Source organism: Alligator sinensis, unplaced genomic scaffold, assembly GCF_000455745.1.
Source record: "Alligator sinensis unplaced genomic scaffold, ASM45574v1 scaffold118_1, whole genome shotgun sequence".
In the NCBI taxonomy this organism is placed as follows: Eukaryota; Metazoa; Chordata; order Crocodylia; family Alligatoridae; genus Alligator; species Alligator sinensis.
Window position 1 is genome coordinate 230,439 of NW_005841850.1, and position 20,942 is coordinate 251,380.

General features: G+C 41.6%; 1 protein-coding gene across 10 annotated transcripts in view; it reads right to left on the reverse strand.

The window, feature by feature from the left end:
* TRIM37 (tripartite motif containing 37) overlaps positions 1-20,942 on the reverse strand; it is a 41,247-nt gene that overhangs the window by 19,603 nt on the left and 702 nt on the right. For 4 of the 10 annotated variants that reach the window (XR_003095196.1, XR_003095195.1, XM_025209930.1 and 1 more), the window contains exons 2-11: positions 16,052-16,153; positions 14,684-14,724; positions 13,980-14,096; positions 12,049-12,136; positions 10,808-10,930; positions 9,098-9,221; positions 6,837-6,904; positions 4,854-4,978; positions 2,812-2,862; positions 1,001-1,082 (exon numbers count right to left, since the gene is read on the reverse strand). Coding sequence is in view for 2 of the 10 variants with exons in the window: in XM_025209930.1 (XP_025065715.1) it covers positions 1,001-1,082; positions 2,812-2,862; positions 4,854-4,978; positions 6,837-6,904; positions 9,098-9,221; positions 10,808-10,930; positions 12,049-12,136; positions 13,980-14,096; positions 14,684-14,724; positions 16,052-16,153 (921 nt within the window). In the remaining 8 variants the exon portion in view is untranslated. Of the gene's footprint in view, positions 1-1,000; positions 1,083-2,811; positions 2,863-4,853; positions 4,979-6,599; positions 6,782-6,836; positions 6,905-8,323; positions 8,373-9,097; positions 9,222-10,807; positions 10,931-12,048; positions 12,137-13,979; positions 14,097-14,683; positions 14,725-16,051; positions 16,154-16,671; positions 18,613-18,651; positions 19,087-20,942 lie in introns of those variants that run through there. The other 6 variants (XR_003095201.1, XR_003095203.1, XR_003095199.1 and 3 more) reach the window with 6 other exon arrangements.

Genomic DNA, 20,942 nt, shown 5'->3' on the forward strand with positions numbered 1-20,942 from the left:
TAACATTCACGCATATAAGTGCCTCAGTGGTCAGAAGGCTGCACTTCAATGGGATTATGAAAAATGCCATACACATGACGTCTCTTCTGAAAATGTCAGCGATGGAGACCGCACAGGACAAATTCCCCTCCAACAGCAATGCCCTTGTGTTCTGCCATCTCCCAAAAACAATTTTAGCTAATTAGGATGTACACATGTACTTAAGACTACAAATACCTCCAGGTATAAATGCACACACAATAAAGCAGTTTAGCTGCAGTCCTGTAAACGTTTAAGAGATTATAGGCAGAGATGATGGCAGCACCTACTAAAGTTACCTGATACTGGTCATGCTAAAACTCTGTTTTTAGCGCTAATACAAAGTCCAGTGAAGTCAACGGGATTGTTCCATTAGCTTCTGTGAACTTTGGATGAGCCCCGAGCAGAGCTGCAAGGCTCAAGACATTCTTTGAAAAGCTCTCAATTTCCTCGAAAAACAAAAAAGAACAAAAAAGAACTGTAAATAGCAGTCATGCCACTTGCATATTTCTGGCAGCCCAGCAGAGAGCTCTGAACAGAGACCAGTAGTAACTGCACACCGCTCTGCAGCAGAATGCTTCCCTTGTAAATATTAACTACATTTTACAGATTAGGAAACCGAGGCAGAGAGAGGAAAAATTACTTGCCAGATAGTCAGCTAGTGACAGAATCAGAATCGGTCACCCGAGTCCTAACCCAATGCTGTAGCTGTTGACTACCCTGCTTCCCAAAGACAACAACCACCTACTGCTGCTCTCAGTCCACTCAAGCAACACAAATCTGTGCAGGGGATCCGAGGTTCCAACCCTATTGCTGAATTAAGAGGGCTTACAAGAAAAGACTGAATTATGTATATCATTTTCTCCCTGTGGACTTAAGTGTTTCCACAACCAAAGTTTAAGCTACTTGACTATGTAGAATTTATACTAATTCAGTAATAAAAGTCGAACAGAACGAGCATTTTGGAGCATGTAAAACTCACTGGATAAACTTTTAGTCTCCAGCAAAGCCCCGACACTTGGAGAGGTGGACTGTAAACAGGATCAGCCCGCTGGCGCAAAGTGCTGTCAAGAGAGAGAAATTAAAATATGCAATCGCAAAGGGAGCAAACCCTTCCTGGAGAAAGGAACTTGCATACTTTCTATTCACACATTAGGACTAGGCTTTTTGCTGCAATAAGGAAACAAAACAAAAACAAGAAGACAACAAAGCCAGCAGCGTTTTAAGGCTATCTGAGCAGTCAGGGATGAAAAAGGACACATTAGTTTTTCCAGGCCATCTCCTGGGGCCAATATTTTGCCATGCTGTACTTTAAGCTTTATAAGACTGTTCCTGCCCTACAGCAAATAAACTAAGGGTAAGTCAACAGACAAAAGGATACAGGCAGACTGGAGAGAACAACTAAACAGGGAGACGATATTCATTAGTGTGACGGGCTGGGTCTCAGTACACAGCAGCCTAAGCTTTGTCGATTATTATTTTTTAGGCAACATGGGCAAGGAGAGTTTTAAGGAATGTTTTGGAAGAGGACAATGAGGTAACTAGATATTTATGAAGGGTGACCATACATAAAAAGGGCAACATGGGAGAAAGCATAAGTGCCCTTGTTAAAGGGGCAACCGGTGTCAATAAAGTTAATACTGAATGAGATGCATCTGGTGGGTGGGGTGAGAGAGATTGGAAAAATTTTAGGATCAAATTGGAGGAACACCAATTGGAAACAATACATTGCAAATGAAAGGGAAAAGGGAGATGGAGGGTGGTACTTGAAGACATAACTGAGGTCAAGAGAGGGTTAAAACAGAAAAGACTAAAGCAATGGGAGGCAACTTTTTTGGCGGGCATGCCACAAATTTGCCCCACACCTGCCCTGAGTGCCACTCCAATGCTCTTCCGCTGGATCAGTGGCTCTGCTTCCTGCCCCATTTGCTGCTGTGTTACTGGTCCCCTCCCCAGTCTGCCAAGTGCCACACACACAGAGGCTGCCCATGCCACAGGTTGGCCACCTCTGGACTAAAGCATGCTTGTATTGCAAAGGGAAGAAGACCCAGAGGACAGCAATAGATTAAGGAAGAGATGAAAGGTGCTACCATTCTCTCCTAAACCTCCTATCAACCCTCAATGCAATAAGTTGCAATTCATCATCAAAACATTTTAGCTGCAAATATTACTGCCAATTTAATCAATATATTCTAAAATGAATTCCTTAATGTTGACATTAAAGTCTACAGTCTATCCAGAACAATGCAGAACGAAGTGCCTGTGCAGATACTATGCAAGTATTCCTTGTAAAGTTAGTGTTTAAGCTTGGAACTACAAAGTTAAATAGTTGCTCTTCGGCAGAGTAAGCTTTTTAGCAGACTATTTAACTGGTGGTTACATTTGTTTCCTGTTTCTCAGATGCTTCTACATGTTGCTGTACAGCGATGTTGCTACCGTGCTGTGCTTTAGTACTTCCTTTTGCAAGTACTTAAGCATGGTGCAGTAACTGCCCGTACTGCGCTGTGCACACCACCTACAGTTAGATTTTGCCACTATGTCGCTGTAAAGGCGCACTATACCAAGGGAGTGCACCACTACGGCAACATAGCTGCCAATCACATGTAGACCCACACGATTGCTGCATCGCCGTAGTGCCATATGGCGACATGTAGATGCACCCCTCTAAAAGCAAATCAAGACGTTGATTCAGTTCATTTGCACTTGGGTATCTACTGATTTCTAACAGGGAGTCTTTCAGTGGCTTAAAACTAACTGGTACAACATAGACAATTGTTCAGGACATATTCCTACCTGAAGTTTTCCAAGACAAAAGTAGTTGAGTCATAGGCTGGTACTAGTTCACTGGGAAGAAAACATAGGTGAGTTGAAGAAAGCGGCCCGGAAGTAAAGGTGGAATTTACAAAATGCTCACATCGCATCACTGACATGCACAAGTATCACTGAAAGTTAGCAGGACAGTTCTAATTACTCAAACAACTCTGAAAATCACACACAAGATCTTTGAGGACATCAAGGTTAATAAGGCAGCAATACCACCACACTGTAGTTTTAAAGGTTCAAAAACACATCCTCTGTGCATGGGCACTAGTATGTAACATCTGAAATTAGAACCTACAATTTTAAGGCTTTTTTCCTCCGTTTAAGTTGCAAATGTTTTACATTTCATACAGCTTAGAAATGAAACCAGAACTATACATTGCAATTTCCTGTGGGGTCCCAACGAACTACGTGACCTGGTGTCTGCCACACTGGTAGTAAATGTTTAGAACCCATTAGAGAAAAACCAGCAACTGTTCTCAGTCCAGAAAGGGTTTATATAAGCTACGTGTTTAGAAGAATTCAAGTTCCTTTGGGAAAAAAATATTCTGAGGAATATTTTTAAAAGCACACAATATATCTGTCTGGTTCCATTGTCAAAAGTATCTATCTTTCTCCCAGATGCCCCTCTAACTGACACACCTTATCTATTTTATATACAGAGTACATATTTCTCCTGTCCCTATGGAAACTGACACAAAAACAGCTCAACCTGCTTAGAAGTCACAAGGAAGGAGAGCAAGAGTGGCTTAAAAACACCAGCTGTGACCTTTAGAAAGTTTACCATGATAGATTAGTTAACAACCAGAAAATGTAAGACTAGAGCCCATGTATTTATTTATTTTAAATTAAAAAAAAAAAAAAAAATGATAACATGAAGCTTGCTAAATACTTCATGTTTCAGAAGACAGAAGACCCTACCAACCCTTTTAAAATAAATATTTATTTTAAAAAAGGTTTCTCTGTCATGAATTTTAAGTATTAGTTTAGGAGAGCAGTGTAGGGTAATGTTTTTCAGGTTATTTTAAAAGCATGCCTCAAATAGCTTGATATGACTTACAAGATTTGAGGAATTCAAAATCCCTCAAAACACCAAGCTGTCAATTATCTGGAGAAATCCTGCAGTCAGTCAGCCTACTCTATATACAGATCTCTTCATAAACTCACACTGGTGCCTTCTTCCCAAAAGCAAACTCTGCCAGCCAATCATTTTTGCTGTACTATGTACTAAAGGTGACCTGCACAAGTATCTCACGAGAGCCTTACAATTATACGCTGAATGCCCCCAATAGCAAGGGCAAGAAGGGCAATCAGTATACAAGCGATTCACTGCTTATTCCATTATACCAACCGGATCCCACTGCTCTGATGCCTCAGCCGACACTACAGCCTGACATCAATTACGAGGGAAGCCCTGATGGAGCAAAAAAGGCAGCCTAGGAGGACGGTGAGGGGAACAAGGGAAGCGACTGGTTATTTTTAGATATAAAGGTAAATCTAGACTCAGGATTCAGCCTGAGAAACCAAGCTAGACACCAGGGAGAGGAGAGTAATCTCCCCCACAGACCACCACTGCTGGAGCCAAATGACCAAGCACCTTCAGTGACCTACCAGATTATGGGTGGATGTGGGGGGGTCTCTCCAGCAACGCTTCCCATTCCTCCAGCCTTCACAGTGCTGTACAGCAGCTTGTTCTTATCCTAGCTGTATACCAGGCTTGCACATCCCCACATCCAGCCACCCTCCTGCACAGTAAAATTGCACCGGTTCAGTCCCCTCAGCTTGATACACTGCTATATGCTCTTAGAGCACACTTGGGAATACTCCAGGTTAAGAGAAAGTTTATTCGTTTTTCCCCGCTCCCAGCATTCCACACGGCTCAAAACCATTTAGGTATTTAAGAATTTAGTCTCGTGTAAAAAAATAAACATAAAAACCCCTCTAACTCCAAATTTTTTAAGATAGCCTTCAAGATCTAACAAATCCTATAAAACATAAGAAATGTAAAGCGGTACCTTGTAAAGTCTGGAGGGACAGGGGTAGTGACAAAAGATGCCATAGGCTTCCTGTGAACCTGCTGAAACATCATCAGGATCTCCGAGCTCTTAGATATCAATTCACTCTTACTGCATGATCGCAGCTGTGCAGAAGAATGCAGACAATACATTTCAGTGTCATTAAAGGCAATGGTATTTTTAAATAAAAAGCACCAACGCAAAAGGTAACAACTACCTTAGGTTCAAAGGGGGAGAGATTACAATGCTGCTCCCAAATTAACATATTTAAATTGGTTAGAATTTTCACTGAAAGGCTATTACAAGAAGCAAAAAACAAGCCAAAAACAAAAAAAATTTGCCAATGATAGCAAAACATCTGGAGATGAGACCCGACTGGGCCTTGCCAGGATTAGTTTAACATTACATTACGCAATAGAGTGAAATACGCCCACCTACATTAAGACAGGTCTTCTATACTTTGTGCTCTCTTATCATCAGATATACTCGCATGCTAGTTCTTCATCCAACTAATCAAGCAGTATATTATCGCAGTAAAAGACTGATGTGGAATGTAAATTTAGCTTCCCTTCCTCGAGTCTAACACACAAAGCCAGAACATTTTCAGTGTAATACAGCGTGTCTTTTCAAAATTAGATGACTCAAGTAGTAATAAACACTTTAACAAGAGGGGGGAAGAACCTAATCTTTTGTGTCTTTTGAACAGCTGATAATATCCTTTTTAACAGGCAAAGCTGTTGCGAAAATACCCAGTTCAACTCTATTTCTTCTTTATAATTGAGACATGAGAACAACATGCCTGAACTAGAAAGCTAAAGTTTTCCACCTTGCTCAGGAGAGAATAATATGTACTTAACAGCAAACACCTTTTTGATATAAATTCAAAAAAATCTATTATTCCTTAAAAATAATAGGAAAGCCAAAACCTGTATATGTAATTAAAAAGTTCTAGTAAGCTATAGAAGTCTAGTAGATAATAGATGTTTCTCTACCGTTTACCAAGTATTGAGACTCCCGATTACAGGAAACATAAGGAATGTTAACTTTTCTGCATGACTGAAATGTTGACGACTTGAATTTTATAAAACACAACAAAGTCCTCTGAGTTGTATGACATAAGGAAAATGGTTTTGGAATGAGGTATGAACAAGAGGACAACAGAAAATATGCCCGCATACAGTCTGGAAGAGCACTTGCCAAACGGCACTGGCTACTGCTACGGACATTAAGGATGGAAAAAAATGCCTATAAAATGCAAGGGTAGAATCACATTTCCAGAACAGGTGATAAAATGGTTACACTTTAGACACACAAAGAAAAAAAAGCAATACAGGACAGAGAACTTAATTCACATAAAGGAGAAGTTCCCTACCACTACCCAGAAGCCTTGAAGATCTTCTTCCAGGCTTCATCATGCACAACTTATTATATAGAGGGACTGAGGGGGGGGAAAAAAAAAGATTCCTACTTGCCCTGAGCAAGTGAACATTTTCAAGGTGAGCGCAGTCAACCTCTACTAGGTAACTTGCGCTTTCAATTTGTTTTTAACCCTTCTGGTTGGAAAGAAAGCCTTCCAACTGTGAAGTGAGCGGGGGTAAGTGTGGAGGGGTGGAAAATGTCAATGTAATGACATCTTGCTACACAGCTGCAGTCAGACAACTCTAGAGTATTTGCCATGTCACAACTTGAACAAACCAAATAATTATGCTGTTTTCACATTATTGCTAGTAACTTCTTACTAATTACCTAGTTATCCAGAAGGCAAGAGATTACATGAAGAAGAATGTTCTGTCACTTAAAGATGGAAGCCAGAAAAAAAAAAAAAAATTTGGGAAGGATTGTGGGGTATATCCAACTGCATCACAAAAGAAAATAATGTAGTCCTAGCCCATGGATAAATGCATCATTCAAAACAAAGGGACAAACTGATAAGTCTCCTCATCTAGCGTCTAACACTTCCACAATGATTTTTTTCCTAATCACCTGGTGTTCTACTTCCTGCAGGAGGGATTCCAGAAGTTCAGTTTCCTGGGTGAGTGATGTCTTTTGACCTGTTTAAAAGAAAGATCTACTGATGATTTTTCCAATGAAGCTCCTTTCTAGAGATTGCTCTAAAACCTAGTAAGGTAAAGGATTTCTAAATATATCAAGGTTGACGGAAAAGACATTTTAAAGGAAGTCCACTTTTTTAATTAGAGCTGCAGTGAATGAGTCACCTGAGGTTTAACACAGTAATGAAACATTCCTAATGTCCCAGAAACGACAAAGGGTTTCTGGCAGAAAAGCATTTTGTACTTAAATGAACTTATTCTGATCAATCAAACTTAACTTGAAAAATAATTTTTGATGTTAAAAAGTCACATCTTTAAAGGAAAAAAATTGAATTACATTGTTTAAATATAATGTTTGCACATTACAAAAGGCATTAAGACTGTAGCAAGACAAAATAGAAAAAGACTCCAATTCAAATGTATTCGGATACAGGGATTTGCTTTCTCTCTATCAAATATTAATTAATACTTGTAAAGCACTTTGCAGTCCTTAGAGAAAAGCTCTTAAGTGCAAAGCATTATTCTGCACAAGCCAAATAACTAGGGCAATCTAAGTGGTTTAATAACTAACCTTCAATCAGTGCATCTCTGAATCAAATGCTGCGACTGATTACAGCATTCAATATGGGCATGTTTAAGTGCAGCAATGCCTGATCCTAACTTAGAAATAGCTTAACTAAAATAAAAAATAGGGCCTTCATTTGGTAATAATTATATCCTAGATTTCTGTTAAAAACAGACAGTGTATTATGTTTGCTATCATGGCTTATTCTCTTCATACAACATACAAAACGTATATTGTAACTGTCAAAATTCATGTGTTAAGTAACCCTTTCAGGCATGCAAATTTCAAAATATTTCTTCTAAACAAAAACATCCAGGGTAAGCCTTCAGCATAGTGTGTTATTTATATTATAGTTAATCATTAGGGAAGTTCCTGTTCCCAGGAGTTTACAATCTACAAGAGGAGTTGGCAAAATGTAGCCTGCAGGCTGGATGCAGCCCACCAGGCCATTCTATCTGGCCCACGGTGACCCTAAAAATTTAGAAAATTAATATTTATCTGCCCCCGGCTGCCTGTAACGCAACCCTCAATGGCTTGCCAAAACTCAGTAAGCGGCCCTCTGCGCGAAATAATTGCCCACCCCTGATCTACAAGCCTAGTTGTGTATACTGCATGACCAAAACCCTAAGAAGCAGTCTCACCAATCCAAAGAAATTGATACCCCAAATTAGGGTGATTAATATTTAGCTCACTGTGCATTCCTTTAGGTAAGTGAAATCAAGTACTAGATGGAGAGAATTAAGTAGTTACCCGTACTTGTCTGAGGCCAGACAGAAGGCAAGGGACATTTGCATCTTTATAGACTAACTAAATCAGAGATGTATAACATAAGCTTTTGTAAGTAGAGGGCTTACTTCATCAGGTGCTGTGAAGGGACTGTTTCCACTACGGAGATGTTTTCCCCTTGGGACCAAAAGGACTTGACAGTTTATTCAAAAGATATACACAGAAGTAAACCCAAGGATTGCACAACAAGATGTTTGCACATACATCCACACATCTCAAACTACTGTACAAGCATTATGTAAGCAAGTGTCCCTGTACTTAGAAGTACCTCCATCCTACTTATAAAAGGAAGAACAGAGGGAAAGGTTATATGATTCGCCCAAGACCAGTAACAGTCTAAAACAAATGCGTGTAGGAGTTCCGATTCTAAACACCCTGCTTTCACCCTCAGACAATGCTGTCTATTTACAGAGCTAAAGTGCTACTCAGCACAGAGAAATCCCATGCTGAAAATGTCTTTAAAAGATAGGGTGGGATACCACAAAGGTAGTAAATTACTGCCATCAGGAAATAACACTTCACGCTTTGCATCTTCAAAGTGTAGCGCAACCATTTGTCTTAACAAGGTGGTACACAAACTTCAAGTCACCATACGACAGTCTCTAATGGCATTAAAACGTAGTTACGTCTAACTGCAAGTTAGATCACAGTAACCATGCAATTAGCAAGTGGCACTGCTATATTTAGAAACCTTCTGTCTTCAACTAAAAGCCAGGAAACTGCTGTATGCGCAAGCAGCATACAATTCAATGGAAGAAAGAAACACGCACACACCCTGCCGTAAGATTTTTTGGCATGTTAGTCTACCTCTTACACTTACATCAGGGCAGACAAATACCTACCCATTAGTGTTATAAGCTTGTTCTTCAGTTGAGTATCTAACCGGGCAATCATCATCTCTACAGCATTCCTGATTTCCCGAACTCGTTCATCCTTCGCACTGCGTACTGCCTCTACGTTTCTTTCCTGAAAGAGGGTCCAGGAGTAACATGCAGATAAATGGAGACAACCTTTTCCACAGAAGGCATAAAAATAAGCTGTTTTTGAAAGCAACTGAGGAGTAGAACAGGTGCAAATAATTGCCCACGAAATACAAGAAACTGCAGTTGCTGTAGGAAGACTTGTTTTGTTATGGAGGTATTTGCTATTTGCTATGGAGGTATTTATAACTCGATCTTGTTAAAGCAAGAAAAACAGATTACGTTTAAACGCATACAATAGTGTACCAACACTACTATGGACAGGTTTAAAACCTATTAATCTGGTCATGATTAAAATCCCCATTTTTAAAACACGGCCTATTTTCTGAGTCTAGACAACCAGACTTTTTATTATAGCAAATCACTATTAGCAATTTAAATACTTCAGTTTTCTACTGTGAATATATTTAGGTTTTTATTGAGTCATAAGCGTGCCCCCTGGTGGTGACCGAAGGTCTACAGGATAAAAAGCAAGGCACATTTTTCTCAGAGTGATTTCTCAAACCAGTCTTGTAAGCATCAAATGCCCCCTTGAAACTACAGTTTATAGAGTTTCTTCTATGCAAAACAGAACAACAGACAAAATAAAAAGATATAACTTCCTGGAAACAGCAGCCAAAGCAAAAGGAAAAAAATTGTTTAAAGAAGTGCTGACATTTACAAAAGGTACTTTTCCTCCTTGAATCATCCCAAAGCACTTCACAAAACATGTGAGAACATACACACAATACCTCCAACAGATCTTGGTCATCTTGGGTGTGAAGCAGGGCTAATCAACCAGCACACACTGCAAACCAACTGAAGGGAGCAAAGTATGGCAAGGAAGAACAAGCAAACCTCTTTCTAACTTTAGAGCAAATAAGAATGTGCTCAGGTACAGCACATGAAACCTTATTTTCATTTTACTCAAAAGGTTTGTACGCTACATTGCACGCTTGCCAGAGAAATCTGAGAGTAAGGAGGACTGAACTGTCCTAATGGAATCTAAATCTGTAATTCCAGAAAACTAGATGCTTCAAGCTTTAAGATTACATCAAATATAGCTTGGCAGTTTTTGTTTTGGTACAACTATGCCATTTAGAAGTGTGAATGTTTCTCCAAATTAGTTATAACATTACAACCACAAGCATGAGCTCATTTGCAGCAGAGCAAGTTGCCTTATACCAGTGCAGCCAATTTCCACTTGGAAAGGGAAACAAGCTATCCTGGAACATGACACTGTTGTTCTGGTAAGACTAAGTCATGTCAAAGGGACTGTACCTTACCTACACCAGTTTAATTAGAGGGACAACCTACCTGTTTAGGCAAGCCAGCATCCAGCTGCAGCTATCCCTGCAAGTCTCCCTATGGGATAAGCTAGCCCTTCACTGAAGGGTTTTCCACAAGACTAACCGCACAAAGTCCACACAAAACATGATCAAGGGCATGCTGCAGCACATCGCTTCTATCAGGAATTCTCTCTTTTCAATCCATCTCTAACTTCTCTCCTATTACTGATAACCGGAAGACCTCAGTCTTACATTTGTTGTGCAGACCAAAAGATGGAAACATTTCCCTGGATTGATTTCTTACCACTTCTTGCACTAGGCTGATCAGCTCCATGAGTCTCCTTCGAAGCTTTGCTACCTCTTCGTTCACTTTTGTGACATGCTGCTCATAAATTTCTGCCAGTGGCTTAAATGTGTGTCCTCCATGCTATTAAAAAATGGAAACAACAGAACATCCCATTTTACTGCACTGCTATAAAGAGGTGCCTTCTTCCCAGGCCTCATTCATTTGGCTGAAGGTTCCAGAGGAGACTTTTGATAGGAAGTCTGCCCTTCACTTCTCTAAGTAACAAAAAAGCACCAGCTGTGCTTCCTGCAAAGACTTACTTGGAAATTGAGCACACATCCAAAAAGGAGCATTTACATTTACTGTGCAATGTTTTAACTAATCAAGCTAGGCAAAAAAATTGTTTGCATGAAAAAGCTATATATCTGTTGACAGTTCAGCCAAAAAACTGAACTACATGAAGTGTCTGCCTCTGAAGACTGTGTACATTTTGCCCTTGTCTTTCTCCTAGAGAAGAGAGAATTCTTTCAAAAGGCCATATAATACAACACAATGTACCTTTTTCCTACAAAACAAAACAAAACAAAACAAGCTGCATTGGAAAGATAATACAATAAAGCTTTTCAAACTGTTCCCACAATTAGGAAAAAAAATGTAAATGTAAATGTAACTTTTAAGCCAAAACTGACTTAGTGTCTCTCTTCAATCAATCAGATTTAGGGAGCTTTGCACTGGAGTCTAGGATATATTCTGTTGAGAGCTAAGCAAGGAGAAAGCTATTCTAGTTTCCACTCAAATTGGAGAAGGAAGCAGCAGATGTCTATAGGGAGCATACCACAAAGGAGATGGCCATCTTTCCTGACCAAGGAGTGGCCCCCAAGTACCCAAGATTACATTGGTATTAAGCATACAGCAGTAATCATAGTTTTGGGCAAAGGACTCATTTCTTGTGCTAGAACTTTCTTGTTGTTACCTTCAGTTTGTCTACAGTAGTTTTGATCATGAAATATACAAGGGTCATTCTAGCCACGTTCCAACAGCACTTTCCTGCTTTACTATGTGGCATAAAATATTGCCTAAATTAAAGCCCAAATTTACCAGACTCTTGTTTTCCTGTAGCTGTAGTTTTTGATAGGCAATTTGAAAATGATAGTAAGAGTCTTATGTCATAATTACCATTTCTACAACAATTTAAGCACTACAGAGACAGTGGCCCATTTTTCCATGTACACATGACATGCTGTGAACTGTGTACTCACCATTCCTCCCCAGAGGGCGCATTGGTGGCAAATACATTTCTTACATGTCCAGCAGAACACACTCAGCTTTTCATGATGATTTTCACACCTATAAAAAAAAACAGTTATGGGAAATTACACAACTGTAAGTAGGGTACAAAGCAGGTTTTTTTGTTGGCATGGCTTTGGGAGCAGAGCAGTAAGTTCTAGGGGTGACCAAAGGTTTCCAAATAACCATTAGCCAAAATAAGTTGCAAATGACAATTTTTTTTAAATAAAGAGGTCTCAGCTCCCATTAGCGATCAAGATCCAAGATACTTGAGAAGCTATTTATCTCTGCTCCTCCAAGACAACCACGATGGGCAGGATTTGCTGGACCGGGATGTGAATCTTTGGAGTTCAATGACTCCCAAATGCTGGTGTCACGCTTATACGGTCACCTGGATTAATTTTTTATCCTCGGCATTACAACCTGTCTCTGGCTGTCTTCTGCAATAAGGGCAGGAGCAGTCATTTTAATGTCATCTTCAAGACTGTGCAAGACCTTCCTTGATTCAACTATGTTTCATCGATCTTTATCAAGAGAGTATAGAAACTTAAAATGAACATGCAAGGCAAAAAAAAAAAGACCGCATAGAATACAATAAAACTGAACACTCTTAAGTTCATCATTTGAATATCTTTGCTGACGTGCAATTAACCATCAGGTAGGTCACATGGGAACCAGGTGCTCAGATATGAAGTGTTGCTTTAATAGTGTTATAGTTTTCATTGGCTCTTTTTTACTATCTTGCTTTTTGGTGAATGGCTGTTCTGTGGTTTTAACCATAGTTGACAAGACTACCACACAAGTTCTTGAAATGAAACATAAAACACTCAACAACAAAATACAAGATATGAAAGGCTTAACTGTGCCCAGGAACTACACTGTATTGCTACTGAAACTGAACAAGGCCTCACTTGGTCCAGCTTCTATTTGCTAGAGAACAGAGTTCAGAAAATGTCAGCTTTTGTCCCTCCCCAGTTTTTTAAAACTGTAAATGCTCCTCGGTATTAATGCCTTTCACATAAGTTTCTGCTTCAGAGGTAAAATGCACAGCCAGCTCCACAGAGCAGCAAATGCCATCACCACACTCTTCCTCTTGTTAGAGCAGAACTTCAAACCCAGTGGTCAAATGGCATCTATGCCACCAAGGTACCTGATTGGATTTCTGGAAAAAACAGATTGTTCTACTGTTATTCTTCCAAGAACTTACAAAATTTTCCATTTTAGAATTTTTTTTTAAATTCAAACACTTCAATGTTTACTCATGTTAGGTTTCACAACATTAGAACGAATAAGAATAGCAACATTAAAGCATCTGAAAGGAAAGAAAAGCTGGACCACTATCATCCCATTTTATAAACAAGCTGATGAACCCATTCAAACAAACCTGATGGATGGCTAACTCCAAACTGCCAAACCCTAAGGATCTGCAAAAGGTCCTTGTTGTGCTCATCATCTGCCACCCACAATCACCATGAATGGAAATGAGCAATAAAGGAACACCTGTCTTCGTTCTTCCCATGTCCTTCTCTCAAAGAACATTAGGCCATACTGGTGCAAATGTAATTTTATAAGCTTTTTCTTTTACAGCCTAGAGAAACTCTGTTTTTTATACCACTTTTACACCACCTCTAGAAGTAAGAAAGTCAGTTGCTAGCTTTTTGCCACCCTTTGACTAGAATCATGAAGTTCAAAGGGATGTTAAGTGGTAGCATGAGAGAACTGTGCACACCAATGGACAGTGGGAGAGGAACAAAACTGACTTCTACTACTTCATTGCACACTCCAGTGTGCCAGTACTTAGGAACTCTAATTCAATTCCTAACTGTAAACAGAGGAGAATTAAATGCCTGCTGTTTTGAAGGTTTCCTGGTTTATTTCAAAATGAAGAGTCTGTTCTACATACTTGTCTCTCTCATTTTCCTCATGCTTGTTAAGGTTGCATAGCTGAAGTGTGTCAAGTTGTTGTGTAACCTCCTCTGCCCAACGACAGTTCACAAGTTCCCGTAGCTGAAGTGGGGCTCTGCAAATAAAAATAAATGCCAAAGTTAGATTAAATAATTCAATTTCAGGATCCTAAATACAGTAATGAAACTAGTCTTTTCAATTTCACTCAGCTGGGGGAGTGGGGGTTACCACCTGCCATTGAGAACTTGCTTTTTCAAGCCCTATATTTATGGGATGCATATTGTAAAATCTTGTCCACAAAGCTGCTATTTCATTGGATACATTACACCATGTCTGTTCTTTGACAGATCAGTCACATAGAGGGCAACTTCCAGACTACTGAAATTTACAGGAACTGATCGCCCAGGAGAGGGACTAAGCAAAGAGAGGAGATTCAGTAATAGTTATGAGTGGAGCCCTATCCAGTCCTCCTGGCTTGATAATGTAACAGGTCAAAATTACTAAGAATTTAGCCAAACTAAGAGGACGAAGGGGGAAGAAATGACTGGGCTGGTGTCTGGATAAATCTGTATATCCTATTAAAAGCAACCTTCAAACAGAAACCCACAACTTTCCATAGTATATACTTTCCAAAATAATAACCATTGCAAAACAAACTACATGCATTTCCAGGATATTCCTAATATATTAAAGTTACCTTACCGACAGTGAGGGCACTGAGCTCTTTGTTCGGTCAGCCAACGCTGAAGAAAAAAAACAAAAATGCACATTTTAAGAGGGTATTAAAAAGTTAAGGAGAGAAGAGTCACACATGCTAGTCTCTTGTTCTTATTTCAACAGAAGTCATTTTTTCCCCTGTTTCAACCTGCTACTTTTCCTTATTTACATACAAATAATTTAAAGTTAGCTCTCAGCAACAGAATTATGTTGAATCAATCTCAAAATCCATACAAAACTGGGGGGGGTGTCTGTTTGCTTTGCTCATTTAATACATTTTCCATTAATAAAGGGAGTGCTGAGATATCCACCATTCTGTTAGAAACCAAAGAATGCATACATTTTTCTAGGGGTTTAGGTTGTAGCCGTGTTGGTCTAAGGATATAGGCAGACAAGGTTCCTTGGGTGAATTTGATATCTTTTATTAGACCAACCCAAATGGTTGGAGAACAGTTATTAAGCAAGCTTTTGGGTTCAAAAACCCTTCGTCAGGCTCAGGAAGCTGCAGCAACTGAGCCTGACGAAGGGTTTTTGAACCCGAAAGCTTGCTTAATAACTATTCTCCAACCATTTGGGTTGGTCTAATAAAAGATATCAAATTCACCCAAGGAACCTTGTCTACATTTTTCTAGTTATACAGAAGAATATATTAGCAAAAAGGTGCAGTGGGGGCAGTGCAGGTATTTCTCTCTGCCTTTGATGCTAGTCTTTGGGGTATCACGAATTCTGACCCTGTTTCTGACCCTAGAAAGCTAGTTTGATAGCTTTCTTTCAGTAGTTAGTGGAAGCAATAATAATTCAATAGGCCTCACTGTGGGGTTCTGGAAGATAAACTTCTTACCTGGCTTATCTATGCCTCCCAAAGAACAGCATCAACTCAATATAACATGCAAATGCAAACTTCAGCAATTAAACTGCTTATTTTAGGTCAGCCTCACTACTATGTTACAGCCTCCCTTCAGCAAAAGAGCAACACCCTGATCTGTCATTACAGTCTTTCATCTATAATAATTATTTGCATAGCTTACAGGTCAGAGGATGATTTTTCTACTTGCCAGTCCTGCAAACACTACCCTTAAATCAGAGAGTCTTAACTGATCTTGTTTTCTCTTCCACTATCACAAGACAAATTTCCACACACTAAACCAAACTGAACCAGCTCACTAATTAAAGCGCCTGGCACCACAATGCAAAGCATGTATAAAAGTACCCAAAGAATACAATGAGTGAATATGCTGAAAGCTCTGAAGTGAAGAAGGAAAAACACATACATTTGGGTACCTTACATATTATTAGTTACCATTGTTAAATTTACTGCATACATGCAAATTAGAAGATGAAAACGTAACTTACCCGAATACAACTGAAACAACATAGCTTGGAGCAGTGGGGACACAGGCGCGCATCACGCAACTTCTCCATACAAATAAAACATCGGAATACTTCCGCAATGCTCTGCAAAAGTGATTCATGCCACTGTTAAGACACACGCTTGAACTGTGTTTCATTTATTCTCCAAACAAAATGCTGGATTTAACTAAAAAGACGCTCTACTTTGAAGGGCTATGGACAAAGCTACTGCTTATTCACAGACAAACATCATGGATCATATTTCCCCTTTTCTCCAGGCCACACTGTTAGTTTAATGACCATTTTAAAGCCTTTTATTTCCCCAGGCAGCATTTACTTTGCTTTGGTTTATCCCTTTATTTCTCCATTTATCTGCTTTTGCAAGGATGAGACATTGTACAAGTGAGCTATCATATAGCTACACTTGTACCTATACGATATCAAGCAGTTGCCAAGTGAAGAGGTACTCTTCACAGAGATTTCCACACCTACAAATTTTACCTCACTGGCAGTAAGCCTTGTTTAAGAAAATATGTATGTAAATATATTTATAACTTTACAGCATGTTAATGGGAAGGTACTGAACTAAAAATAATTTAAAGACCGTATGCTCCCTTGCTTACATTATTCTTTCAAGTCTGAAGTCCACATTCACCACCTACTCTCCCAGCAATTTCTTTACTTCTTCCACTTTGCTCAGCTTGGAGAATAAAGTCATGATCTGTTAATAAGCTGGATCTAGAGCAAGTCAAGATTTTGTGAAAATAAGTAAAGAAACAGAAGTATTTTGTACAGGCTGAAATCTCGGTCTCTGTTTCTGAAGGAACAATAAAACTGCTAGGATCCCAAACTGATATTTGTGAAACCTCAGGCCAGCATAAATATCATGAAGGTTTTTAGTATATATACACATCTACTGACAACAAATGCCCTTTACAATGCTCCTCCATGGTTTGAGACCCAAGCTTTAAAACACTCTGTCAAAGTGTGAGAACCTGACTGTGATAGACTAGTTTACTGTTTGCTCCAGCTCAGCTTGAATGACAGAACTTCAGCTACAGCAACATGACATAAAACAATCAAAGAAAATCCTTGTCTCAACCACTACAATTAACACTAAGCTAAATAAATCACTAGACCTGCAGCAGGTTGCAGATTTGCCCTACTTTAGCATTCTGCAGCATTTGCAGTCTTCAATTCTTGCAAAGGAAATCTTTTGTTTCCCATGTAAATCACTAGCCACCTCTGGAAAAAGAGATACCTGATCTACAATGCATATTCATGAAAGAAAAAAAAAAGAGGTTGGTAGATATAAAGTTATTTGTATAAAGGCACATGAGATGGGGCACAAAAATATTTCCAATTTACCCCATTCTACAGTCCTTTCATTTCATAAAACGTTTAGGACTTTTTGAAGGGAGAGGAACAATGGCATTTGCCAAACCTAATCAAACCAGTGATCCATCTAGCTCCATACCCTCTCTTTTAAAAGCGGCCAGTATCAGATGAAAATGCAAGACAGCAAAAAAGTAAAGGCTAAACACCATAGGTCAGCAACCAGCCACTGCTCTAAAGCACGAGGGCTTATATATCCCTTCTAAAAATGAATATAAAACTCTTGATCCATAAACATCTGATTTTTTTAAACCCAAGTACTGGTGCTCTAAGAAATCTTGTGACAATAAACACTAGGGGATAACTACCTACCATGTAATATGAGAAGTGTACACTTACACATTACCTTATTTTCCTGAATTACTGTCATCGTGTCCTGTCTTAGGCCTGTCTACTGGGGAGGTAAATTGCCCAGCCTGAGTGCATGAGAATCACTGTTCTGCGACACCTATCCCAGCGTCATTTCCTTAGTTATGCCGCTCAAGTTCCCCATGTAGACAAGCCCTTATTTATTCACCTCCTGTCTACAGCAGGCTGTCCTAACCTTTTCATTCTCTCTTTACGTCTGTTCTTCCATAGTTCAAACCATTTGGGCCTCCCAGCTCTGAACAACGCTGGCTTTTCCAACCAACGAGCATTAAAAGCAGGGTGTGAATTAAGGGGGACTTGGGAGGGGGCTAAGCCAGCCCCCCATAAGAGACCAGAGCCCCCCACAAGATTTGAAAATCATAACCGGGGGAGGGGGGGTCCTCTGATCAGCTTGCTCCTTCACTTACGTGACCTTCTTAATCAATAAGCTGGTTTAATTTTTATTTTCTTTGCAGACCCCATCCCCAAGAGTCAAAGTGTAACTCCAACCCTGATTAAATGCAAGAGCGGGCGTTTCTTTTTCCTAAATAGAGCTGAGCCTATGGGCATTTGTACACATGGCTGTGCTGCAGAGCTAGGTGCTTCCGACAGCGCCCGGCGCCGTGACGCACGCAGTTGTACAAGCGGCGACGTGCGTCAGCGCTAGGGTGGCCATCGCAGAGGACATCCCCGTTTTCTGCTCCTCTGTCGATACAAAACCCGACACCTTTATGTCCTCTAGATCTCTCTTCAAGACAGAGAACGTATTTTTGTCTTCGACAGAAAAACAGAGGGCGTAAAGACATCCGGTTTCGTATCACCACAGGACACCCGGACCGTCCTCTATGGTGGCCACTTACCAGGGAGGGTTTAAAATGTGCGTTTGCCTGCCCGACGCGCCGAAACCTCCTGGGAGCGATTCAAATGGAGCTGGGGACCCTGCGGGCGCCATCGCAGACGACAGTCCGGTTTTCTGCTCCTCCGTCAATACGAAACCAGACGCATTTTTGTCTTCGAAGATAAAAGCGGCGGACGTCAAGGCGTCCAGTTTAGCGCCGACGACGGACGGAGGACAACCGGACTGTCCTCTCCGACGGCCGCCCCGCTCGGCGCCCAGAAAGCGGTGCCGTGCTCCCGAACTAAACCGCAGCGCAGACGTTTCGGTTCGAAAGCGCCCCGCTGCCGTTTCCTGCGCGTCTCGCCGCTCGCACCCCTTTGCTCCCACCCGCCCGGACCCCCGGCGCGTCGTGGGACGAAAGGCACGTGTGTAAGCGCCCGCGTGAAATGAAACGCCGTTTCCAGGCCTGCGCTGCACAAACGCCCGCACTGGCTCGGGGGCCTCTCAGCGCCCCTTGCCCCCGGGGTCTGCTCGTCCATGACGTCGGCCCTGCGGGGAGAGGGAGGGAGGGAAGGAGGGTAGGGTGAGGTGAGGTGAGGTGAGGTGAGGGCAGGCGGCGCTGCTCAACGGCCCGGCTCCCTCCACGGCCCGGCCATGTCCGCGCGCCCCGCCCCCTCGCAACGCGCATGCGCCCCGGCCCAGTCCTCCCGCCCCCTCGCAACGCGCATGCGTCCCGCCCCAGACCTCCCGCCCCCTCGCAACGCGCATGCGCTACTGGAGGTTCCCATCCTGGCTGCTGTATGCAGGGGAAGGGGATGAGGATTCACAAGCTGCAGCAAGGCTGCGTGTTGGGGGACGTTGCTCCCGAGGAGGGTGGTGGAGAGCCGCAGCAGGGCTGCCCAGAGACGTGCCCGTCTTTGGAGGTGTTGAAGACATAAAAAAGGCTTGGGTGGGATGATGCAGTTGGAGCAGGGGGTTGGACCGCATGTGACCCCCTGAGGTCCCTTCCCACCCTCCTCCGAGAAGTGAAGGGCTGCAGCCAGCTTCAAAAATGGCCCATGGGGTGACAATGTGACCTTGCAAAAGGTTGATGGGTCTTCTGTCACTTCTGTCTGTGCCGCCTGCCCGCCTCTGGTTGCAGAGGGGGGAAGGGAGGGGTTTCAGCCCTGCTCCAATTCCCCACTAAAGCCACTTGGGGAACCCCTAGACCCACGGTTCTCCACCTTTTTTTGTAGCAGGACCCATTTATAAACATCCACGGCCAGCACCCCTCGCTCCCCACGCGTGTGGGGCAGCGGTGGGTACGTGGGGCATGGTGAGGTGTGTGGGGGGCAGGGGACTGCCTGCCTGCAAGGGAAAAGCCACCGTTTCCCCATGTTTTTCTCCTTTAAAAGCTCAACGAGCCATTTCTAAACTTTTTTCATGACCCTTTCATACTTTCTTGTGACCAGCTTTTGGGTTGCGACCCTCAGGTTGAGAAACACTGCACTAGAAGGAGCTCCGGCTCCCTCCTTCCTTCCTTCCTTCCCTGAGAGCAGGGACAGGCTGAGAGAGGGGCCATTGCTGGGGAAAGCTGACTGCAAGTGGCAGCTAACAGCTGGATTCCCCAACCTGCTGGAACCAGCTGTGAACATCTGTTTGTTTCCAGGGATGATTGCAAACCCCAACCCTTCCCGCAAAGTGTTTTTAGTTACAGCAGGGACCTGTACTTCTGTCTGCAACCACGTTTTTTCAAGCACTGACTGTAGAGCTGGTTGGCTCTTTTGGTAGCTGGAGAGTCATTTTTACCCTGTGACAATTACTTTGCAAGGGTGGCTGGTCTACATTTATTACTCAATTAGCCCGTTAGTTGTGATAATTACATTGCACCTGTGGCATCTACATTTATCTGGGGAATAATCAGTTAATTGTGTAACGTATGCAAGTATAGTAGGGGCTTAAGGGCCCTGCTACACATTCAAATGAAAGCTGGCTAGAAGCCATCTCTAAAGTTGTTGCATGTTTTTCAAGCACTGATGTTACAGCTGGTTGGCTTTTTTTGTAGCTGGAGAGTCACTTTTATCATGTGATAATTACTTTGCAGGGGTGGCCAGATTAATTGGCTAATCACAGGATAAATTTAATCCTATTATTAGCTAGTTAATGGTATAGCAGGGGCCTAGGTGTTTTAACTAAAACCTTTGAGTTATAGAGCCAGGATAGTAGCTGAGGACATCAGATTGCATTCAAATTTCAAAGGGCAATCATCTAGCTCTCGAGGTTACAGAAAAAGCTCCTGCACAAGGCATGTTTAGCTTCTGACCTGTGGGCCAA